Source organism: Aspergillus uvarum, assembly GCF_003184745.1.
Source record: "Aspergillus uvarum CBS 121591 unplaced genomic scaffold BO82scaffold_24, whole genome shotgun sequence".
In the NCBI taxonomy this organism is placed as follows: Eukaryota; Fungi; Ascomycota; class Eurotiomycetes; order Eurotiales; family Aspergillaceae; genus Aspergillus; species Aspergillus uvarum.
This window is the reverse complement of record NW_020291321.1, coordinates 208,105-230,641: the sequence shown is the minus strand read 5'-3', so window position 1 is coordinate 230,641 and position 22,537 is coordinate 208,105. Positions and strand designations below refer to the sequence as shown.

At 54.9% G+C, this 22,537-nt stretch overlaps 7 protein-coding genes across 7 annotated transcripts; 2 read left to right on the top strand and 5 right to left on the bottom strand.

Moving 5' to 3' along the window:
* Nucleotides 1-51: 51 nt before the first annotated feature.
* Nucleotides 52-4,345, bottom strand: BO82DRAFT_354006 (translation initiation factor 2). The gene is made up of 2 exons (XM_025635105.1): nucleotides 4,257-4,345; nucleotides 52-4,182 (listed from the first exon to the last, which is right to left on the bottom strand). Exons 1-2 carry the CDS (start codon nucleotides 4,278-4,280, stop codon nucleotides 292-294), a joined length of 3,915 nt encoding a protein of 1,304 aa, XP_025492345.1. The 5' UTR covers nucleotides 4,281-4,345; the 3' UTR covers nucleotides 52-291.
* Nucleotides 4,346-4,725: 380 nt separating this feature from the next.
* On the top strand, nucleotides 4,726-6,109 carry BO82DRAFT_354005 (putative mitochondrial carrier protein (Ymc1)). Its single transcript, XM_025635104.1, has 4 exons — nucleotides 4,726-4,880; nucleotides 5,051-5,062; nucleotides 5,125-5,261; nucleotides 5,345-6,109. Exons 1-4 carry the CDS (start codon nucleotides 4,775-4,777, stop codon nucleotides 6,053-6,055), a joined length of 966 nt encoding a protein of 321 aa, XP_025492344.1. The 5' UTR covers nucleotides 4,726-4,774; the 3' UTR covers nucleotides 6,056-6,109.
* A 358-nt stretch (nucleotides 6,110-6,467) lies between these two features.
* BO82DRAFT_334591 (putative C6 transcription factor) lies at nucleotides 6,468-9,682 on the bottom strand (the record flags this gene model as incomplete). The annotated part of the gene is made up of 16 exons (XM_025633267.1): nucleotides 6,468-6,640; nucleotides 6,788-6,883; nucleotides 6,995-7,302; nucleotides 7,428-7,551; nucleotides 7,620-7,639; nucleotides 7,697-7,796; nucleotides 7,859-7,874; nucleotides 7,926-8,049; nucleotides 8,107-8,440; nucleotides 8,515-8,626; nucleotides 8,684-8,699; nucleotides 8,765-9,208; nucleotides 9,295-9,354; nucleotides 9,435-9,466; nucleotides 9,517-9,546; nucleotides 9,623-9,682. The coding sequence occupies 16 exons, from the start codon at nucleotides 9,680-9,682 to the stop codon at nucleotides 6,468-6,470; spliced, it is 2,049 nt and encodes a 682-aa protein (XP_025492343.1).
* A 375-nt stretch (nucleotides 9,683-10,057) lies between these two features.
* On the bottom strand, nucleotides 10,058-12,237 carry BO82DRAFT_68347 (putative MFS transporter). The gene is made up of 9 exons (XM_025641465.1): nucleotides 11,619-12,237; nucleotides 11,454-11,551; nucleotides 11,096-11,397; nucleotides 10,772-11,039; nucleotides 10,690-10,711; nucleotides 10,541-10,638; nucleotides 10,421-10,485; nucleotides 10,328-10,363; nucleotides 10,058-10,280 (listed from the first exon to the last, which is right to left on the bottom strand). The coding sequence occupies exons 1-9, from the start codon at nucleotides 12,139-12,141 to the stop codon at nucleotides 10,064-10,066; spliced, it is 1,629 nt and encodes a 542-aa protein (XP_025492342.1). The 5' UTR covers nucleotides 12,142-12,237; the 3' UTR covers nucleotides 10,058-10,063.
* A 644-nt stretch (nucleotides 12,238-12,881) lies between these two features.
* On the top strand, nucleotides 12,882-15,741 carry BO82DRAFT_391843 (putative alpha-glucosidase). The gene is made up of 2 exons (XM_025638589.1): nucleotides 12,882-14,642; nucleotides 14,732-15,741. The coding sequence occupies exons 1-2, from the start codon at nucleotides 13,010-13,012 to the stop codon at nucleotides 15,685-15,687; spliced, it is 2,589 nt and encodes an 862-aa protein (XP_025492341.1). The 5' UTR covers nucleotides 12,882-13,009; the 3' UTR covers nucleotides 15,688-15,741.
* Nucleotides 15,742-16,353: 612 nt separating this feature from the next.
* BO82DRAFT_282362 (NEDD4 family E3 ubiquitin-protein ligase) lies at nucleotides 16,354-19,473 on the bottom strand (the record flags this gene model as incomplete). Its single annotated transcript, XM_025631366.1, has 10 exons — nucleotides 16,354-16,453; nucleotides 16,518-16,913; nucleotides 16,962-17,099; nucleotides 17,150-17,443; nucleotides 17,497-18,715; nucleotides 18,786-18,919; nucleotides 18,981-19,086; nucleotides 19,143-19,181; nucleotides 19,265-19,287; nucleotides 19,454-19,473. 10 exons carry the CDS (start codon nucleotides 19,471-19,473, stop codon nucleotides 16,354-16,356), a joined length of 2,469 nt encoding a protein of 822 aa, XP_025492340.1.
* Nucleotides 19,474-21,161: 1,688 nt separating this feature from the next.
* Nucleotides 21,162-22,400, bottom strand: BO82DRAFT_309335 (polyadenylate-binding protein; the record flags this gene model as incomplete). Its single annotated transcript, XM_025632348.1, has 4 exons — nucleotides 21,162-21,722; nucleotides 21,791-21,878; nucleotides 21,941-22,197; nucleotides 22,323-22,400. 4 exons carry the CDS (start codon nucleotides 22,398-22,400, stop codon nucleotides 21,570-21,572), a joined length of 576 nt encoding a protein of 191 aa, XP_025492339.1. The 3' UTR covers nucleotides 21,162-21,569.
* Nucleotides 22,401-22,537: the final 137 nt, after the last annotated feature.

The following is a 22,537-nucleotide window of genomic DNA, read 5'->3' as shown; positions in this document are numbered from 1 at the left end:
AGTGCTGAAGATGGAGAGTTTTGATACACTATATACATATACACATGTAGACGACTAACCCCCTTCCACCCGGATAACTGGTATGAGGTATGCAAAAGTTGTCTATGTGGTATCCGGTTATTTTAGACTAATATACAAGAATCAACCGTCCCCTTTGTGTTCCAGGGCCCCCATGCTTTGCGGGTCTTCCTGTGTACCTGTGTACATGCATCTCGTGGGCAAGAAAAACTGATAGTACAGCGAAGCCAAAAGCACCCGCCGTGGTTCCAAAAATACAGCCACCCACGACCACTACAGATACCGCTTCTCGAAGATCTCCTCGTAGCACTGCACGTGGTCCCCGACCTGAAAGTCGAACCAGCCCTCGAAGCCTATGCCGCACTCGGTGTCCTTGCGCATCTCGGTGACGTCCTTCTTGACGTTCTTGAGCGAGGCGATCGTGCCCGTGTAGATCGTCTCCTGGCCGCGCAGCACGCGCACCTTCTTGGTGCGGTTGATGAGTCCGTTGCGCACGCGGCAGCCGGCGATGTGCATGCGCTCGCGCGCCTTGAGCTTGATCTCGAAGATCTCGCCGATCTCCGCCTCGCCCGTGACGCGCAGCGTGACCAGCGGCGGCAGGTGCTCGCTCAGCGTCGCCTTGACGTCGTCAATGAGCCGGTAGATCACGTTGTGGTCCTTGATCGCCACGCCGCGCGACTCGGCCATCTGTGTGATCCGCGGGTCGATGGCCATGTTGAACGAGATGACGTGCCCGCCCGCCGACGCCGCGTGCTCGATGTCGAACTCGCTCACCGGGCCGACCTCCGCCCGCAGCACGTTCGCGTACACCTCGTTGTTGCCCACCGCCGTCACCGAGTTGAGGACCGCCTCCGCCGACCCGTGCACGTCCGCCTTGATGATGAAGTGGATCGGCTTGGGGCCCGATTGGACCTCTTCTTGGTCCAGGCCGGCTTCCTGAAGGCGGCGCCGCTCCATCAGCTCGCGGCGCGCCTCGTTCATCGCCGTCGTGTCCTCCCCCAGCTTCGAAGTTTCGGACCGCTCGAGGCGGTATTCAACGACGGACTTGGCCTGCTGCTCGTGCTCGGCTTGCAGGAACTCCGTGCCTGCCGTCGGCTGTTCACGCCACCCGTCGACCTCGACCGGCATGCCCGGGCTGGCTTCTTTGACGGCGACCCCGGCTTCGTTGCGCAGAGTGCGCACCCGCGCCCAGGTCTCGCCGGCCACGATGATGTCCCCGACGCGCAGGGTGCCGCGGCGAATGAGCACGGTGGCCACGCGCCCGTAGCTCTTGGTCGTGCCTTCCACCACCCACCCTTCGACGTTGCCGGTGGGGTCGGCGCGGTGGTCGAGCACCTCGGAGAGAGTGATGATCGCTTCTTCCAGCTCCAGCATGCCGGCGCCGGTTTTACCGCTCACGCCGATCGCCTGCACGTCCCCGCCGAAGTCCTCGACGTGAACGCCGTGGACGGAGAGATCTTGCTTGACCCGGTCGGGGTTGACGCCCTCCTTGTCCATCTTGCTCATGGCCACGATGATCGGCACGTTGGCCGCCGTCGCGTGCTTGATCGCTTCGATGGTCTGCGGCTTGACACTGTCGTCCGCGGCCACGACCAGCACGACGATATCGGTGATGTCGGCACCGCGGCGACGCATGTCCAAGAACGCCGCGTGACCCGGGGTGTCGAGGAAGGTGATCGTCTTGCCTGAGGGCATGGACACGGAGAAGGCGCCAATGTGCTGGGTGATGCCGCCGTGTTCCGAGTCCACAATCGAGGACTTGCGAAGCCAGTCTAGGATGGTGGTCTTGCCGTGATCGACGTGGCCCATGATCGTCACCACCGGCGGCCGGGGTGGCAGGCTCGATGTATCTTCGGGCTGCGGCGCGGCAGTGAGCTCGTCCTCACCGGTGTCAAAGACGGGCTCGAAGTTGTATTCGGCGGCGATGAGCCCGGCGGTTTCCGCATCCAGAACGTGGCTATGCGTGACGTTCTCGAAGCCCATCTCTTCCATTCGCTGGATAAACTGCGCCTGCCGCACACCGATGACGTCCGCGAGATTGCTGACGCTGATGAACTCAGGTAGATATAGAGGACTGGGCTCGGCGACTTGCGCCTCGACCTCTTCTCTCCGATCCTCCCTCTTCTTGCGCTTCTTGTCCTTCTTCTCTTGACGACGTCGCTGGTAGTCTTCCGTATCGAATTCATCCTCATCCGCGAACGTGAGGGGTTTCGCGCGACCCCCTCGTCGCTTAGACCACTTGTCAGACGAGCCTCCCACGTCCTGCTGCGTATTGAGTTTGTCCAATGCGGAGGTATCCCATGACCAGTCGTGGACAGACTTTTGAGGTTTGTCTTGCGTTTGCTTTTCCATCTCCTCCTGCTCCTGCTGCTGTCTTTGCTCTTCTTCGTATCTCGTGGCATATTTGTCCAAAGCCTGGTTTCTCTCATCCCAAGACGTTGTACTGCTGCCGTCCAATTTCCGAATGGTCAAGGGCTTGTTCGGCTGTTCCGACATTAGCTCAGGCCTGGGGGCCATGCAGCAAGGGCAAGCCTTCTCCGCCCCGGTGCAAAGGTAACGGCAGTCTGGGCAGGTCCAATCCACCGTCTGAAGGTGCTCGGGAATCTGATCGTAGCGACTGCGCCTTGGCCCATCAGGCCGGAAACGTCTATAACCTTGCGACATCATGTCTTCGGAGGAGCGCCAATTGCTATCAGACCGGCCGTCCGTTCGCCAGGAGTCGAAGCGATCTCTGCGCGGCCTGAAGCCATCGTGCTCGATGGAGCGCTCTTGTTGTGACCGAGATCCTTGATGTTGCCACCTGGAATGTGACCTATCACCGTGTAAATGTGGATGTCGACTCTGTTGCTGTTCGAGCAGGGACTCTCGCATTGCCTTCTCTGTCGGGCTCAAACCAATGGATGTCGTGGCCCTAGTTCCCCAACGAGGAGCTGCAAATTTGCGACCCGTTGCAAACTTGTTCGAAGTCTCTGAGGAGGAGAGATCCACCGGACTCTGCTGCGCCTGTTGCTCGGCTTCCAGCGCATCTCGTGCTGCTTTCTCTTCCGCATTCAGGCCCACTGATTGGAATTTCCTATCTCCCGAACGGATAGTAAACCTGGTCTGGGCGGGAGAGCCCTTTGCCGCGTCATTCGAGGATTTTGAGAGGGGAGTGTCGGCGCTTTTTTCTGCAGTCTCTGAGGTGGTTTGTGAAAGATTCTTCTGCGCCTGTTGCTTGGCTGCCAGAGAGTCTCGCGCTGCCTTCTCTTCCGGGCTCAGACCCGTTGCCATAAATCTCTTATCTCCGAAACGAATAGTGAACCCGGCGGAGCCCTTTTTGGAGCTATCGGATGATTCGGACGGGGTTTCTGAGGAATTGGTTTCTGGGGGACCCTGCTGTGCTTGCTGTTTGGCTACCAAAGCATCTCGCATCGCCTTCTCGGCCGCACTCAGACCCGTGGGTTTGGACGCTTTGCTTCCCCAGCGGGAAGTGAATTTTGCGCCAAAGGGAGAGCTTGTTCCGGGACTTTGCGAGGATGTTGAAGGAATTGCACTAGCAAGATTGTTTGCATTCGCCGGAGGGTTGATGCTTTGACTGTCCTGCTGCGCCTGTTGTTTCGCCGATTGTGCCGCCAGCAGAGCCTCTCGCTGTGCTTGCTCTCCCTCTTCCTTCGCCTTCTGTTGTGCTACTGAAGCATCTCGCCGGGCCCGATCTTCCTCTTTCTTCGCCTTCTGTCGTGCTATTAAAGCCTCTTGCTGTGCTTGCTCTTCCCGTTGCCTGGCCTTCTGTCTGGCTAGAATAGCATCTCGCTGGGCCTGGTCTTCTTCGTCCTTCGCCTTCTGCCTTGCTAATAAAGCATCCCTCCGCTCCTGCTTCGCTCTTTCTTCTGCCAGCAAGGCATCTTGACGTGCTTGCTCTTCCCAAGATTTCTCCTGTTGTTTCGCCACCATAGCATCTCGTATTGCCTGCTCTGCCGGGCTCAGGCCTACCGATCGCGTGGCCTTGCTTCCCCAACGAGGGGCGAATTTCCGGGGCGTTCCGGAGTCATTTGGAGAGTCGGAGGAATCAGCACATGCGGGAAAGGCTCGGAAGCCCCTCCGGGGCACAGGGTTCAACACTGGGGCGAAAGCAGCATTTCTGCGGGCTGTTGCGCAGGACCAATCGACACCTTGACGGCGAGAAAGCTAGGAGAGATTTTTCAGGTTAGTGTCTGAGAGGAGGTAAAGGTAAATAGATTTATTCTAGACGATATGCTCACCTCCAAGGCAGCTCGCCTGTGCATGATGAAGGTCGTTGCTCGCAGCGTTTCCCTTGGCGTCAAAACTGCGGCGAACGAGGAAAGTTGTCGGAGACGTCACGGACATGGAAGTACTCAACCTCCGCCAACTTACGATGCGACCCGATTGAGCCTGGACGTAAAATGACCGTCACGTAAGTTACAGTAATTCCAGTACTAGTGGGTAGCTTTATGGGAGAAGCTGACTCAGCTTTATGCTTGTCCCGCTTCACGTGCATCGTCGGCGCCTTTGCCGAATCGGAGGCCGCGATCGGGGAATGGGGCTATCACCTCATCGCTCTCCGATAAGCTTCTCTTTCTCCCCTGCCTCCTCGCTGCTTCTTCTCTTGATCTTCTCTCTCCATACTGATCGCTGAGGGTTTCTGGGCTGCTTCGACCGCGGAAACGCCTTCTTTGGTGCTATAAAAACCTCACTTCCTGCGAAACCCCTCTCCACTCCACCCATTTTCGCTTTTCCGGGCGTGGTCAAGTTCCCCGCAATGGAGTCCGAGGCTTTTGAGGATATGCAGAAGGGCGGCGGCAGCCTTCGCGCTGTCAAGGACTTGACGGCCGGTGCTGCTGGCGGCATCGCTCAGGTGCTCATTGGTAAGTGCTCAGCTATTTTGTTCTGTGATGTCGGCTCGCAGTGCGTCATGTATACGCCGATTGGAGCATGGCATCGACCTTCCAATCTATCTCCGCATGCTGCAACCACAAAATACTATCGCTGTCAAATGATCGCGTCGCACATTGACTGAGTACTAACGGATCTCTAGGTCAACCTTTCGGTAGGTAAACGAATGCTCTCACAATTCATCCATTCGCAAGCTTCTCACCCATGCGCCCGCAGATATCGTCAAGGTCCGCCTGCAGACAACCACACAGTACGCCAGTGCGCTTGACTGCGCCACCAAGATCCTGAAGAACGAGGGTCCCACGGCCTTCTACAAGGGTACCTTGACGCCTCTGATTGGTATCGGAGCCTGCGTATGTCTTCTATCTTTCCCCCGGGACTCCCCCCTCCCCCCTCCCCCCCTCAACATCCCCGCATTAACCCCTCTTTGTTGCAGGTGAGCGTCCAATTCGGCGCGTTCCACGAAGCCCGGCGGCGGCTGGAGGCGCTCAACCAGAAGAAATACGCGGACCCGACGCTCTCCTACACGCAGTACTACCTGGCGGGCGGGTTCGCGGGCATCACGAACTCGTTCCTGTCGGGGCCGATCGAGCACATCCGCATCCGGCTGCAGACGCAGCCGCACGGCGCCGGCAAGCTGTACAATGGGCCGATCGACTGCATCCGCAAGCTGTGCAGCCAGGGCGGCGTGCTGAAGGGTCTCTACCGGGGCCAGAACGTGACCTACCTCCGCGAGATCCAGGCCTACGGCACCTGGTTCCTGGCCTTCGAGTATCTGATGAACGCGGACGCCCGCCGCAACGGCGTCCGCCGCGAGGAGATCTCCAGCCTCAAGGTCGCCACCTACGGCGGCCTCGCCGGCGAGGTCCTCTGGCTCAGCAGCTACCCCTTCGACGTCGTCAAGAGCAAGATGCAGTGCGACGGCTTCGGCGCCGCCCAGCAGTTCCGGAGCATGACCGACTGCTTCCGGAAGACGTATGCCGCCGAGGGGCTGGCGGGCTTCTGGAAGGGCATCGGGCCCACGTTGCTGAGGGCCATGCCCGTCTCCGCGGGGACTTTTGCCGTGTATGTTTCATGTCCTGCCTTACCCCTTCTTTTGCCTTGTGTTTTGGACGGTGGATTCAATGCTAATTTTCCATTGCAATAGTGTCGAGCTTACGATGAGAGCCTTGGGATGAGGTATATAAAGTGAACAACGACCCATAAAAAAAATCAAAAAGCCCATTTCAAAATACCCTGCCCGCATTTTTGTTGTCATCTTACCGTTATCCTGATATTCATACAGTACTTGTTTTTCAACAGCAAGGAAAAGGGGGGTGGGTAAAAGTGGCATCTTTTTTTAGACTGGATCTTGGAAATCGTTGTTTAGCGGGAATCATAACATACTTCGGACAGAATATTCTATGCAGACAAATTTCAGATTCAACACAGTAGCTGGTTTCTGTTTCCCAGATGCCTTGGCCTATAAACCAAGAACAAAGTATCAGACCAGAATATATCTCTCTGACTCTCTCAACGCAAACAGATGATACACACGAAGAAATCAAGTGCGTAATCAATCAGCTTCCAAACCCCAACGAAAAGTCCCCAAAGAAATCCTGCCACGCCGTCGGGAAATAGAAAAGATTCAGCCCGGGGAAATCCCAGTCGCGCACGAACTGTTCCGGAACGAACGACTGCAGATCAACTTGCGCATCGAACAGGTCCCAGAAGTAAGAGGTGGTTTGTTCGGCTGCTGCTGCTGCTGCTGCTGCTGCTGTCGCCGGCTCCTCTGCTGTTGGTGCCTCTACACCTGCAGTGGCTGACGCACCTCCTCCTCCTCCTCCTCCACCACCACCACCACAAGGACTGCTGTTGCTGCTGCTGCTGTACTCTCCACCAAAAACCCCCGTCCGTTCCCGCTCCTGTCCTTGAAATATGCGGCTGTATTTCTCTATGCTTAAGCGGAGGATATGCATGTAGACATTCCCCATCCCTGCACCTGTTGCTGATGCTGATGCCAGGCCCTGAACGGTGGCCGCTCCTGTTGCCGGAGAGGTGATGTGCGAGGACGGTGACGTTGTTGACGCTTCAGCAGCACAGCGACGATTTCTAGTCGGTGCGAGATCCAGATCGAGAGCCGATGTTTCCCTGCCCTCAGCCGACCGGGTCAACTCCCACAGGAGCTTGTTTCCGAGTTCCAGCAGCTCCTGGTGCTCGTCCCGCGGTTCGGGGAGCAGGCGCGAGAGTTTCAACAGCAGCAGGAAGCAGAAGGCGCATTTGGCCCAGACGAAGTCCATGGCGTATTTGAGCTTGGCGAGGTAGAAGGCGGGCTCGAGGCTGATGAGGCGGAGATGTTGGCGGGCGGCGGATTTCGCGAGGTGAAGGATGTTGCGTTCTAGTGGGGTGATTGCTCTGTTACGTTTGAAACGAGAGGTTAGCTTGTGGGTATTTGACGGGGTTAACTTATGGGGGACGAAAAGGCGTGGCTCATTGTTGGGAGCAGTGCCGTAAGGGCTGAAGACTGGTGCTGAACGTACGCTACATTCTCCACGCCCATTGAGCGCAGCGCTTTGCAGTGGAGGATGAGTTCGGCCCAGCAGTGTTGGACACTCAGCGCGGCCAGGAGGAATGGCCGTTCTTCTTGGGCCGTTGGGGAGTTGACTTTGAGGGTAACATTCAGTATAAGTTACATGCTTTGGCCTAGGGGCTGGATTGGCTAAGGAGCTCACCGATGATGCGCTGCCAGTCACTGAGTGTCGTTAGTGTTGGGACTTGTGGACAGGGCAGAGCAGGGCATGGAACTCACTCAAACCAGAGATCAAGATCGACCTTGGCCTCATGTACAAACTCAGCGATTGCTTCTCGAGTTAGACTGCCTCGGATATCTAGTGTGTCATTGATGTTGGCTGCATACATCGCTGGTTAGTATGCTGTATCGCACCCTCCGACAACGGCTTTAGATGCATACCTCGAATAACATTCAACTTATATCGACTATCAGTACCCTCATCACAACGCGATTTTCAAAACCTTACCTCAACCTGAGAGAAAAGGCGCATATCTAATACCGTTGACGAAGGATGATGCAGCAGGATCCGGCATCGCCGAGCATTTCCCATCATTCGTATCCCAGGTGGCTTGCCACCGTCAACGTGGAATCTGAGCACCATACCCATCAGCTTTACCTAGCATAAGTAGCTTGGGAGGAGGCTTTACATGTGATCCAGTACCAGGAGCCCAAACCATGTCCTGGATTTCCGCATCAGACAGCGCACCTGTGCTTCCATGCTATCACAGGAAATTCTCGACGTGTCGTTAGTTCTCTTCAATGTTAGTAGTTGAATCAGCTCTTCGAACGCTTCGTCCAGACCAAGGTCCAGCGCCATTCTGGTGGCAAATGATAGTATCAGCGAGCGTTCGGCGGTGTAGCACGCGACGATCAGAAACGCCTGTACCGACTCCAGGCAGTTCAGATTCTTGTTTTGGATCACAATGCCAATGCATTTCTTGAGTTCGGTATGCAGCAGATCGGGAACTTGAGATCCGGGGCCTGCACGCTATCACTCAGCATGCGATCATATCAAGAACCTTAGGGAAGGAATCGCAAGATACCCGTCGTTGCACTCATTTCAACGCGGCTGCCAATCGTGCCAATCGCGTTCAGCAGTATGCTGCTGCGAGAGCGTACCGAGGTGAAGGTGTCGACCTCCGGGTCGAAGATCGGGATGTACCTATCCTAAAAAAGTTCGTCAGCATGTGATACTCGCTAGATCCGGCGCCGAGCACTACATACGCAGCCCTGGAAGAACCTAGTTCACTCCCTATCAGCATATCTCATCGAGTCACATTTCTGGGGGGGAATGAAAGCGCATACGTTCTGAAACAAGCTATCGCCTGATCAGCAGTCATTAAGCCCTTGGATACAAAGTCCAAGATGGGCTCTTCCTTAACCTCAAACCCAGAGCGCTTCCGCTTGAACGGACGAGCTGTCTCCGTGTCCATCACTGATGGACTCTGCGACGAAGCAGATAGTCCTCGTTGTGGATGAAACTCGGATCCCCTCTCGGAATTGAGCGCAGAAGTCGCCGCAGCGAAAAGCATGGGTATGCCTCCTGGATCAGAAACCGCATGGTTTGGAGCCGGGAAAGCTGCTTCGGCGGGGTATGCACGATGCTGTTCCATGAATTGGCTCTGAGCATGCTGCACTTGCCCGAGTCCTTCGGCTTGAGATTGCTGCGTGGAGAGACGAAGAAGCTCGGCCATGGCCTCAATCTGTGCACGGAGACGCTGGACTTCTGATTCGACGGTCTCCAGTCTCCTTGCGGGATATTAGAAAGCTGGTATGGTGGTGCTGCGGGATGGGATGGAAGGGACGATGTGCGTGACATGGATGATTGGGCATACTCAGTTGTGGGATCTTTAGGGATTTCGTAGAAGATACATGGCTTGCATGATCGCTTGCACCTATTTTCAGGTATGCGTCAATCGAGTATGCTCGTCTCGCAGTATGCAACTAGCGAGCGGCGCTGGATGGGATACCATACCTCGAGCAGGGCCGTTTCCCGTCACATCGTACCTGCAAAGGGTTGTTAGTGATCAAGGATGTAAAATTAGAGCAAAATTTACCTTCGACTGTCGACAAGCACTGCATGCTTTCTGAATTGCCGAGAGGATGGTCAGTCAACGTATGCAATGTCTTGCGACAGTGACAAGTAGGAGAGGACGAGTATACAGGAATCCGTTTCTTGCCGGTAGGAAGTTGTCTCACGCAAGAGGAGTCATCTGAGTCCATCTTCAAGCAAACTGCCCGTCACTGTCGCCTCCTGCAGCGATGTATAGTAGTGCCCGATGTCGAAATACTGCATGTACATGGCAGACCACAGAGTGGGTCGTGGAGCAATGCCAAAGGCGGGGGCGACGCAAGCCATCAACAGTCGTCGGCTCGGCTAATGGACCATGATCGTCGTCCTCTTGCTCGTTCGCCCGCCTTTGTCTATTCGTAGGTATGCTCTCATTCGCGCTTGATCTACTGACTGATTTCAGTGAACGTCCAACTACAAACATACTATACGGTACAATAGAAACATTTACGCCTCAATTGAGCACTAGCCATACAACTGTCCACGCGTACTTCCCCACACGTCGTTCGACAAGCCCCTGAGTACAACTAGCGTTAATACACATACACAAAATCCTCATTCAACCAGTCCGTAAGGTCTTTGAATGCGTTGTCCTCCGTTACGGCAGCCTGCACAGATCCGTCTAATTTGTCGCCCTCAGCAGCCCCAACAGCTTGCATCGAGTGATCGACGATTTTGGCGCTCTTGCCCATAGATACTCGCTGTCTCTCGTGCTTCTTGTTGAGGAAAAGGAGGTAGGTCATATTCAGTCTGGGCTGGTGAGCAGGGGATCCTAGCGGCTGTGATAAAAGACTTACATGCATAGCACAACCAAGACGCAAAACATCGCAAGGCTGCAAACATCATCAGTATTTTCGGTCCGTGTAAGAAGAGTATGGGGGTCAGTTTACTTAGACCGCAAGCCTCGTCTATACAATGGCGCGTCTGTAGTGGTGTACAAATTTGAGCCAAGAACCTGTTTTTCGGAATAAGCAGAGAAGCCACTTATCGGATCGGAGTCTGAACCCTACGTTACCGGCGCATTGTCCCACCAGGACGATTCCATTCACAATCTTCTTCTTCGTCTCACCGGCTGTGTTTGCTGCCGACCAAGAATAGATCAGAGGGGCTGCAATTCTTGTCAGACTTGATCGCGCGCACAACAAGACGATATACATACTGATTCCGGGGTACACAGACACCTGAAAACCGGTCAGTGTATAGTTCTTTCTCGCTAGTTGTTTGAAGCCGTTGCAACTCACAATGTAGTATCCTGCAAGCAACGCTCCATTGTGTTGGCCATCATGTGGAATGACCAGCAACATAATGCAGCCCGCAATAGCAGGCAAGCATAGCAGCACAATCACGGGGCCTTTCATCTTGAGGAAAGTCGCCAGCCAAGCTCCACCCATCGTTGCGACGAGCTGGACCGCACCGAATGGGATATTGAACAGAATTGTTTGGAACTGATTGAACCCGAAGGCCTCGATGATCAACGGACCAAAAGTCGAGATACCGCCGCTAGGAATCCTTTGGCGGGGTAAGATTGGTTGTCTGGGCTCTAGAGAAGAATGGGGTTGTCTTACGAGATTGAAAAGGTGAACGCAAACCAGAAGTAAGACTTGAGGTCAAGGCAAGCCTCCTTGACATGCTCCCACTTCCACACATGGGTTTCAAGCCCCTGCTGGTTCATGCGGAGTCGTTCAATAGTCAATAGCTTGTCCTCTTCCCCCAGAAACTTCGATTGGACAGGTGAGTCGGGCATCGCGTAGAAAATAACCACGGAGAACACGATTGTCAGGAGACCAAAGAACAAGAAGATGATCTGATAAGGCTCGAACACCGAAGAATGAATATGCCCAAGCCCATAGGTGATGAGGCTCCCAAACTACCGCAGCCCGTGTGTTAAATAAGAAAAGATGAGTTGTGGAAGTAAATGCTGACCATGTAGACCACGCCATTCATGGCATACCACGAACCCAGTCGCACGGGCTGCTCGATACGTCGATACCACATCTGGGTGATAGCAATAAAAGCAGGAGCTATGTTGTGAGCGGGTTAGTTCCATTCTCGTTGACAACCAAGCCTGGGCGAAGGATAAGTACTCACGAACGCCGGCTTCAAACAGCCCCAAAAACATCCGGCAGACCAACAGCCCTGCAAAGTTATTTGCCGGGGTCATGCACGTCAAAGACACGCCCCAGAGAAAGGTTGTGACGGCCAAGAACTTTCCCAACGGCACCTTGACGAGGAGATAAGCCACAAACGGCTGAGCGACAAGCTGCACTAGGTAGACCACCGCGCCCAGCCAGGAGTACATTTGTCCATGCAGATGGGCTTTATCAACGAGGCCGAAGACGGATGCATATGAGAGGGTGGACTTGTCCAGCTGCTGTAAGAAGTAGATGCCCAAGAGAATAGGCAGCAGTCGCATGTCGATCTTCCGAAGCACACGAGCATTGTTCTCAGGCGTCAGGATAGTAGAGCGGCCTGCTTCTACCACCAGCTCCAGGGCTTTGTCCACTTCTGGCTCCGTCGGACGGACCTCTGCTTGTGGAGGAGCGGTCTCGACAGACTCAATCTGTTCATCTTGTGCATGCTTTCCATGGCCAGCCTCCTCGGGACGGGCCATCGTGTCTTCAGTAGTGAGTCTTGCTTGCTTGTTGAGGGCCTGTGGCTATACAGCCCTGAATAAAATCGAGACAATAAGTGCAGCCACCCTCTTGACCGGACAAATTCTTATATTTAAAACCGTCGAGAAAGCGAGATTGTCAGAGACGCAGATGATCCGGATCAACAAAAGATAGTGCACCAAGGGAAGGGGCATGGTGCCCTTTTTACCCCCTCTCTCTCTCCCTCTCTCTCATGGTGTACGTGCAGCACGGGATGGACAGGAGCCAGGCAATCCCCGTGGGGAGACAACCCCCAACCCCAACCCTAGCCCCGGACAAGACATCCCAAGAACCGACGCGGGGACGAATCATAACGTGTCTGGAGACTGCCTTGCAGCATCGCAAGTGCCGTGTTCACGTGAGGGTATGACTGTGGATGGTGGGGCATGAGGGCTTTCGGACAAGACCCGACGTAGGCATCAGGTAGGCGAGCCTGCAGTGATCGTGTCATGGCCCAGGAGTGGCGGAAAGTGGGCAGATGCTTGACGCTGAAAGTTCTCTAGCTTCGGAGATCGGTATGAAAGGCCGATGGTTGAAGTGGAAGACGAGGGGAAATGCCTTGGGGGGATCAAATGAGGGGTGGATGTGGGGGAATAGAATGTGGGGTCCGGAGATGACGGCCGAAATCCGTTCTATACTAGTCTATACAACCCAACCGATGCTTTCGCAGTGTCAACGACCAGAACGGAAGAAGATCACTCAAATAGAGCCCTCTGTGCATCATGTTGGACCCGAAATCAATCAACTACTTCCTGTACTTTGCAACCGTGAAACACAAGTATCCAATTTTCCACATATCACCACACCATCCGAGCTGAAGGCGCAACCATGCCTCAGAAGGAATGCTGCCCCAAGCGCTACGAGGCAATATCTGCAGATGCGCAGGAGACTCCGGGCGTGTCGCTGCGTTCCGCGTCCGAGAACCGTCAATTCGAGTTCTCCTTCGAGCCCGTCCGTGAGAACCTATTCCGAGTCACGTTCACGTCCCCAGACCACCCTCTACCTCCTTATCCCAGCGTCACCAGACCGGCCACAGACCTCAAGGACACCCACATATCGACGACGAGCGATGCTCAGAGCAAAACGATCCAGGTCGGGAATGTCACGGCATGCGTCGAGTGGGCCAATTCACCAGTGGTCTCACTCTCGTGGAAGGAGCAGCAGAACCAGCCACTGTACCGGGATCTGCCATTGCGCTCGTACGTCGCCGACGGCGCGGGCATCGCCCACTACACGGAGCACGACCGCGAGGCTCTGCACGTGGGACTCGGGGAGAAGCGCGCCCCGATGGACCTCAGCGGGCGGCATTTCATCCTGTCCGCCACCGACAGCTTCGGATACGACGTCTACAACACGGACCCGCTGTACAAGCATATCCCGCTGCTGATCAAGGCGACCCCGCGGGGCTGCGTCGCGATCTTCTCGACCACGCACGGCCGCGGGACCTGGTCCGTGGGCTCGGAGGTCGACGGCCTCTGGGGCCACTTCAAGGTCTATCGCCAGGATTACGGCGGGCTGGAGCAGTACCTCATCGTCGGGAGGACGTTGAAGGAGGTGGTGCGATCGTACGCCGAGCTCGTCGGGTTCCCCCTCCTGGTGCCCCGCTGGGCCTATGGATACATCTCCGGCGGTTACAAGTACACCATGATGGACGAGCCCCCGGCCCACCAGGCGCTCATGGACTTCGCCGACAAGCTGCGAGAGCACGGGATCCCGTGCTCCGCCCACCAGATGAGCTCCGGCTATTCCATCGCGGAAACGGAGCCCAAGGTCCGCAACGTCTTCACCTGGAACAGGTACCGCTTCCCGAACCCCGAGGACTGGATCGCCAGTTACCATGCGCGAGGCATCCGTCTCTTGACGAACATCAAGCCCTTCCTCTTGGCTTCACACCCGGACTTCCAGAAGCTGGTGGACGCAAATGGCTTCTTCAAGGATTCAGCGACCGGCGAGCCGGGCTACATGAGACTCTGGAGCGCAGGAGGCGCGACCGGGGGTGACGGATGCCACATCGACTTCACCTCCGCCGCGGCATTCAGATGGTGGTACGAGGGCGTGCAGAGCCTCAAGCGCGCGGGGATCGACGGCATGTGGAACGATAACAATGAGTATACGCTCCCCAACGACGACTGGCAAGTAGCCGGCGACGAACCCACCGTGGCCATCGCGGACGACGCCACTGCGAGAAAGACGCAGCACTCCGTCGGCCTCTGGGGCCGGGCCGTCCACACAGAGCTCATGGGCAAAGCCTCGCATGATGCACTGCTGGATCTAGAACCGAACCAACGACCCTTCGTTCTCACCCGGAGCGCCACGGCGGGGACCATGCGGTATGCGGCCAGCACCTGGAGCGGCGACAACGTCACCAGCTGGGAAAGCATGAAAGGCGCGAATGCGCTGTCGCTGAGTGCGGGGATATCTCTCCTGCAATGCAGCGGCCATGACATTGGTGGTTTCGAAGGTAAGAAGACCTGCCGGCCCTGTCCTGCCCGGCCCATCGCTGCAGCAAAACCTACCTGTAGATATCTAACTCTCTCAACTCCAAACCAGGCCCCCAACCCTCCCCCGAACTCCTCCTCCGATGGATCCAACTGGGCATCCACTCGCCGCGCTTCGCAATCAACTGCTTCAAGACCTCCCCAGGCAACAGCTCCATCGGCGAAGTCATCGAGCCCTGGATGTACCCGGAGATCACGCCGCTGGTGCGCGACGCGATCCAGCGCCGCTACGAGATGCTGCCGTACATCTACTCCTTGGGGCTGGAAAGCCACCGGACGGCCTCGCCGCCCCAACGCTGGATCGGCTGGGGCTACGAATCGGACCCGGAGGTGTGGACGAAACCCCTGAAAGCCGGCGATGAGCAGTTCTGGTTCGGCGACACGATCCTCGTCGGCGGCGTCTACCAGCCCGGCGTGAGCGTCGCCCGGATCTACCTGCCCCGGAAGGTTGCAAACGCAACCGCAAACGCAAACGACCACCAATTCGACTTCGACCACGGCTACGTCAACCTCAACGCACCCTACAACCACCTCGCCGCAGGCCAGTGGGTCTCGATCTCCGCCGAATGGCGCAAGAGCATCCCCTTAGTCGCGCGCGTCGGCGGCGCGATCCCTGTGGGCAAGGCGGCGCAGACCCGCGTGCCGGGCGACGAGACCGCGGCGTCGCTGGCCGTCGAGGAGGTTGACGACTACCGGGGTGTGGAGATCTTCCCCCCCAAGGCTTCCTCAAACGGGCAGGTCTTCGTCAACACGTGGTATGAGGATGATGGGATCTCGGTCAGGCCGCGCATCGCCCAGTATACGGTGCGGTATCGCACCACGCGGGAGACGGTCGTTGTGGGTTTTCTGCGCGACGAGACGAGCGGGTTTATGCCGGCGTGGAGGGATTTAGATGTTATACTGCACTGCGGGGATGAGAGGCGTGTGTTGGCGGAGGATGGAAGGAGTACGGTGGTGTTCAAGGGGAAGGATGGCCGGGGGCGCGTGGTCTATACTTTCAAGAACTAGGCATGAGACTCCGTGAAGGCGGGAAGGATGGACCACACCAAGTCTTTGAGTCTTGTGGGCAACAGATCTTCAGAGTTGGAGGAGGTTCATGTGTATCTGAATTAGATGAGATGTCAATGACAATGCTAAAAGCTTTTGGTGTGCATACTCATAATTATGGACTAGATGACTATCAGTCGTGTTAGTTCGGCAACTAACATTGAGAGGGATGTTCTGTCCATCGATTAACCTCGAAAAAAAAATTGAAGAAAAAAAATTTTGATGTTTCAAGAAAGACACAGATAGAAACTCTCAAGAATCCGACCCATCGATGATGGGCCAAATCTACAATGGTTAACTTATTTACTATCCAGCCTGGCCCAAATGGCAGCTCCCAGTTGTCCGAACAATAATACACTATATACAGTTCGCCACAATTCAATCGGAAATAAAGACGATTCGAACATAAAAGTAAGGCCTCGGGCTCCAGCGCGCATCTGTTCGCTCTGCTTGCTCGGCTCCAATTCCAACCGCGCATGCAACAATAATATCTCATCAACGAAGGTGGGGAATGATTATCTCTCAATGCTAGAAACTGTGACCTGTATTAGCGCCATACCACAGCCCATGGCGCTCGACCTGGATTTCAATGTAGAGGTCATATACAACATGTCTGATCATGCAACTCTACTCTTGTCCGAATCCCAATGTCTCCTCTACAGCAATGGACATCTTGTGTTCCAGAGCTTCGTGTGTCTTGTACGGAGGTAGGTCAAGACGGTTGAAACTGGGAAAGTTAGCCAGCTACTCCGAAAAACAAAAGCAAGAGATGAAAGACGTCAGAGACATACCAAGTGTGCGACTTGGGCAATGCGTTGGGATCGCCCGATTTCTCGATAGTGAACCGGCGAGGCCCGTCCGAGCCTTGCAGATCTTTGAATCCGTTGACCGGAATGCGCGAGGTACCAGTGGTGAACTGCAGGAGGCGAGACTTTTGTTCGGCGTCCCAGCTGCGGACAATCTTCCAGAAGTTCTGGATGACTTCGTCCTGCTCCTGGTAGCCGCGGTAATCGGTGTGTTTCTTCCAGTCGTCAACATCAATATCCGCAATACCACCAATCAACAATTCCAACTCGCGCTCGTCGAACACGTTGACCAGATCGGCCGGAATCAGCTCGTTGAACCCAGACATGAAGGCATTGAACTGCTCCTCCACCCGCTTCACAATCTTCCACTCAGTCACCAATCTATGGCCGTCAGCGAAGTCCACTAGCTTACAAGCACGAGCAACTTACTCAACATATTCATGCTTGTTCTCGTTCGTCACCGGAATGTCGCGACCACCCGGCTTCAGGTCAACAGTGGTACGCTCGCCGAACTTCTCGTCATCAACCGCGAAAGTCAACTCCAAGACACCGTCGATGTCGTTCTCCCTGCTATGCGTTAGAATGAATACTCAGGTCCCTCAATCCAAGGCACTTACAAAGTCCATGTCAAGTTGCGGTGCAGGTCCTCATCAACACCCTCCATGTCCTGGAGCGAGACCTTCTTTCGCAGCATCATCTTATAGAAGGCACCAATGAAGAACGAATCCAAAAAGCGACGATGGAAGATGGCCAAGCCGACAACTCGTCCGATGAACTTGAAGTAGTTCAGGTGCTCCGGGTTCACTCCAGAGTGGGGATTAATTTGAAGGGTATAATTATCGTGCGCCGAATACTCGAAAAGACAATAGAACGGGTTAAACATTTCGTGAGAAAGGAGGAAGAAGAATTCACTGTATTTGTCAGATCCTGTTTGACTCTTAAGAGGAAACTTGAGTAAACTTACCGTGAGAGACCACCATAATCCAAACCATCTTCGCCATCGAACTTGATCATCAAGCGCTTCTTGAGATCGGAAGCGCTCTGCCGCATGATCTCGGCGTATGAGTCCTCGAAGATGTTGTTACGTCGGACCTTGACGTGGCACTGTCCAGACATGATACGCAATGCCGGTTGAGACCGGAAGTAGATCAGCTTGCGTCTGAAGTCACGCTTGTACTGCGGTACGCCCTGATCCAGGGAGGAAGGCAAACGGGGATCATCCCACGTGGTCGTCTTGGTGTTGTGATCCACGAAGTACACTCGGGCTGTATTCGTCAACCGCATCTCCCATCCGCTGGGCAGCGGACCCAACTGTGACACCGGCTGCTGCTGAATCGTGGTATTGGTGCCATTGGAATTCTGCCCGTACATGCGAATGTACTGTTGACGCCGAGGATCTACCCACGTCGTGGTGCGGGTGTTGTGGTCCACGAAGTATGGCCGGCCCTCGGGTGTATTGCGCTGCTCCCATCCGGGTGGGAGCTCACCAGTGCCTGCAGTGGTAGCTCCCGTCGCCATCATAGAAACTGCACTGGCGCTGCCTCCTGCCGGAGGTGTTTGAGCCTGCGGCGGCGCCGGCTGCTGTTGGCTCTCCGCCAGATTCGGAGAATTGGCACCCGTGCGGTCTTCGGGCAGCATTCGACTCTGATGGGCGCGACGCTCCAGTTGCATATTGGCTTCGCGCTGTGTACGCTGCGTGTGTTCGTTGTAGTTCGATGATGGTCGAGTCCAGGTCGTGGTCCGTGTGTTGTGGTCAACATAGTAGGTCCGCCCCAGATTGTCTTCTCGGCGCTCCCAGCCCGCTGGCAACCGGCCCTGACTGTCCTCAAACGAGCTCAGGTTGGTGCGAGAGCCTTGCTGACCATTGGCTGGTGCGGCCGGGGCGCCATTGGGCGGCGGAGCAATGATGCTGGTCGGTCGGGTAGTTGAAGGAACACGCTGGGGGTTCAGAGACGCAGTGGAAGCGGCGGCAGACGAATCGACCGGGCCGGGACCGACAGGAGGATGCGGAGACGATACTGATGGGACAAGTCCACTGGATGTCGATGGCTGAGCATGTGAACGGTGCAAGCCATTGGCCTGGTTGGGAATGGGGGTGGTGAGGTTGGTGGACAGATTGATGATAAGTTTTCCATGGACGACCAGATGATCGTTGGATTTTTTCAGGTCGCGGGTGAGCATTTCTGTTGCAGGCAAAGCAGATGCCTTGCGTCAGCCCCGGAGATTCAGCATGATAAGAACATAGCGACTCACCATCACCACCCATCTGTAAATCGATCACGTCGCCAATCCGTACATTGATAACACCAAGAAATCCCTGATCCTTCTTCTTGAATTTCTTCTGATCGAAGATCTGAATTGCGAGAATACTGTCCTCATTGACTCGGCTGCAGAGAACCCCGCCGTCAGTTTCCGAGACCAGCAGTTGCACCACGCGGGGCTCCTTACAGATCAAACATCTCATTCCAGTAAGGGTTCAGCGTCTTCTTGATTACCGATGTCGTGTGAGTTTGCTCGCCCCCGACGGTGGCCACCGCAAAAGGATCGGGGAAACCTGCAAGACGTCAGCCCAGAAACCTTGGCTTGATGAGTTCTCCTTGCGGCACTTACGGAAGACATCACGCTTGTATAGACCGTCCGCGGCGATAACTGCAGAATCAGGCTCTCCGTCAGTCTCCATCCATTCGTAGGCGCCATCGTAGACAGTCGGCAAAGGGGCATGTGCTTCTTACTTGTGACCCGAAGATTTGGCTGACTACAGAAAATATCTCTATTAGCATCCATTCGAATCCGGATTATGCACGCATGACACTTTTCGTCAAGGAAAAGATCGTGCCCGCTTTAAGCAAGGGAGGAGGGGGGGGGGGGGGGGATGAGGGGTTGGGACGAGGGAGGAAAGAGGGGGGGACGCTTGCACATACGCAGGCAGGTTGGAACCCATCCTGAACTGAACCGATCAGGGCAGGCGATAATGTGCCTTTGGATGCAAAAAAGCCGATCCGGGCAAGCCTCAAAGGGTGATTCGCGGCGTGCGCATCCACCGCTGTCGACAGGCACGAACCCCAACAACAGCAGTCGAGTCGAGTAACGGTGGTGATCGTGGTAGTAAGAAGGAAAAGTCGGTGGGCGGGGGGTGGTTGGAAGGGCGTTGGAACTGTTCAACTCAATGGGAAGAGAGGGGAGGATCCGAAAGCGATTCGAAGGCGAATAGATTGGACGAGGGAAAAGTGGTGGATAGGCGGCGATAAGAGGCGTTTTCAAGGAGAGGAAAAGAAAGAGAGAAAGAGTGAGCGCGAGCACTAACTTAGGCTTGACGATGGAGGCGCGCGGACTTCTATGGGGCTGAGCAGGGCAGTCTTGACGTTGCGCCTTCGGAACCAATCACGACCGAGCGAGGGGTTGAACCGGGAGGAGCAACTGGTCTGTAGATAGACGGTAGGTAGTAAGAATGTCCATAAAAGAAGGAACAGGTAGTGACAGCCTGAAGTCAGACGGTAAGTAAAATCTTCCGTAAGAATCCTACCTCCCCAGAGGATTCGTGGAAGAGAGAGTGGTAGTGGTGTGGTTGGTGGTTGTGGTCGTGGCAAAGGGAAAGGGAAAGGAGGGGAAGTGCAGCAGTGGTGGTAGTGGTGGTGGTGGAAGGAGGGAGGAGAGAGAGTACTGTAGTAAGAGAGCCCGAGAGAGCGAGAAAGGAGTAAGTCAGCCATCAATGGCGGATAAGCTACAGATTTCACTACAGCTACCTCACAACTTCTTGACACCATCTCACTACACTCACCTTGAGATTGATATTTTACTCATCCTACCAATGTCCTATGAATCGAGCACTATTCTCTGGATTCGTTCCCTTTAGGGCTACAAATATCAAGAAACCGTCAACTTGAGTTTTCTTCCCGGAAAACATGGGAAGTAATGAAGTAATCGATACCCTGCGACCTTGCCCCTGGTACACCTTCACTATTCGTTGCATTATTTCCCAAACGACAAACCAGGGGAGGCGAACAGATTAGATTTTCAGTCGCATCATGGGCACAGCAGGTTGCACTGGGACGAACCTAGGCGATGGAATAAATAGAACAATACTTGGTTTTCCAGCCAATCACCCGGCCTCAAAAGGACAGTGATGGCCTGCTTAACAAGGCAACAAGATTATTTCCAACTCACTCATATTGTCTTTCTCCGGTCTCACATCTCTCGGGCTCTATTGACCGAAGGGAAGAGAAGAAGAAGAAGAAGAAGAAGGAAAACCCTTCAAGTAACTTGTTGAACACCTATGCCCCCTTAACTGCCAGATTCTCTTCTCATCATCCATTACGACTCTTCTTTGATGGTGGGGACCCAATGAACGTCGCAATTCCGGTTGCTCTGCTCCGCTTCCTTAAACAAACTCGTCAGCATCGCCGTCTAGACTGGCTGAAGTACCGTCCGTGCCGGTCCTTACCCGGATTGGGGGCCATAAGGCCATCAGTTCAGGTTATCATGCCGTGGCTAAACCGCTGTGACGCCATCCCTCATCTCCCTGTTCATTAGTCAGTTCTACGAACCGAGACCATAACAGATCGGGACCCGGTGACAGTCATCCATGATGGCTTTTTTTAGTGAAGAAGCTGTCAAGAAGACTGATTTTTTGGTGCAGATTCCTATTGCGCTGCTTTATCTGCTTTGACGAGCGTAGTTTCATGACCGTCCTGGTCCTTTTGAGGGGTGGGTTAGCAGGCAATTCCTGCTCGTAAAGCAATTCTCTGTAGCTAGATGATATCACAGGTATTCCGCCCGTCTGCCCCGTACCCAGTCCGAGATTGCCAGAAAGGTTATCATACAAAAGTCCATTCCAGTAGGTTGACTCCAAAGACAATTAGAAAATAATGAAGTTCCTCCCTTTATTCCGAGAAACGCGCACACGTGTGCATCAGAGCTACCACGGCCATCATAGTCAACCCGGACGCCTTGGTAGCGCTGGGGCTTCGTGCAATGACCTCTGTTCCTTGCGCAAACGAATATCACCCCATATACACTGAACTGGTGCTGGACGTTTCTCTAGTAAGGCGCATAACCCCGACCCCGGCCGCGATAACCTCCGCGATAACCGCCGCGAGGCGCGAAACCTCCGCGGTGGCCCCGACCGCCACGGAAGCCACCCCGTCCGCGTCCTCGGGTCATACCCGGCAGGTTGGTACGCTTGGGAACGACCTACATCATCAAAGTATTCAGTCAGTATCGTTCATGGAGGGAGGAGAATCGATTGCGAGAGGAAGTACCTTTAGGTTCCGGCCGCGGAAGACACTTTCGTTAAGTACAAGGGCTTGGGCTACCAGACTGGGCTCTGCAAATTCAACATAGGCATATCTGTAGTCGTCCAAAATTAGCCAATCTTGTGACACGACTGGATTCAAGGCGCTGCAACATACCCCTTTGGCTGTCCGGTGAACTTATCCAACAGGATGGTCACCCGGTTTATCGAGCCACAGCTCTGGAAGTGTGCCTGGATTTCCTCGGGGGAAGCACCATAATCCACATTGCCAACGAAGATACTCCGGGCGTCAATCTCTTCTTTGTCCTCGCGTAGGCTCTCCGACTGCTGATCGAGCGTGGCTTGCATCTCGCGCAGCTTGGCCGCTTCAGACTCCATCTCGGCTACCCGCTTCTTCATCGCCGCAATTTCCTCCTGTAATAGACAAGAATGTTCGGGTTAGCACGAATGTCATAATTGCGAGTGTGTAAATCAAATGAGGGCAGCGAGCGGGAGCCAGCGCTGCGAATCTCAGCGAGCAGCTTCAAGCTAAACGGGACGGTTTTTACCTCATCGTCACCTGCTTCCTCCGGCTGCTCCAGGTGCTCATCTTCAATCTTGTGTTCTTCTGTCGCCATGTTGAATATTGGTGGTGGGTTTCGATTGTCCGGTCGTGTCCGTTTACACCACTGGGTCGCAAAGTGAAAGCTCAAGCGGGCACCGATAGCTTCCCGCCGGGTTGGGGCTGGTCAAGTGAGCTGCGGGTAGGAAATCT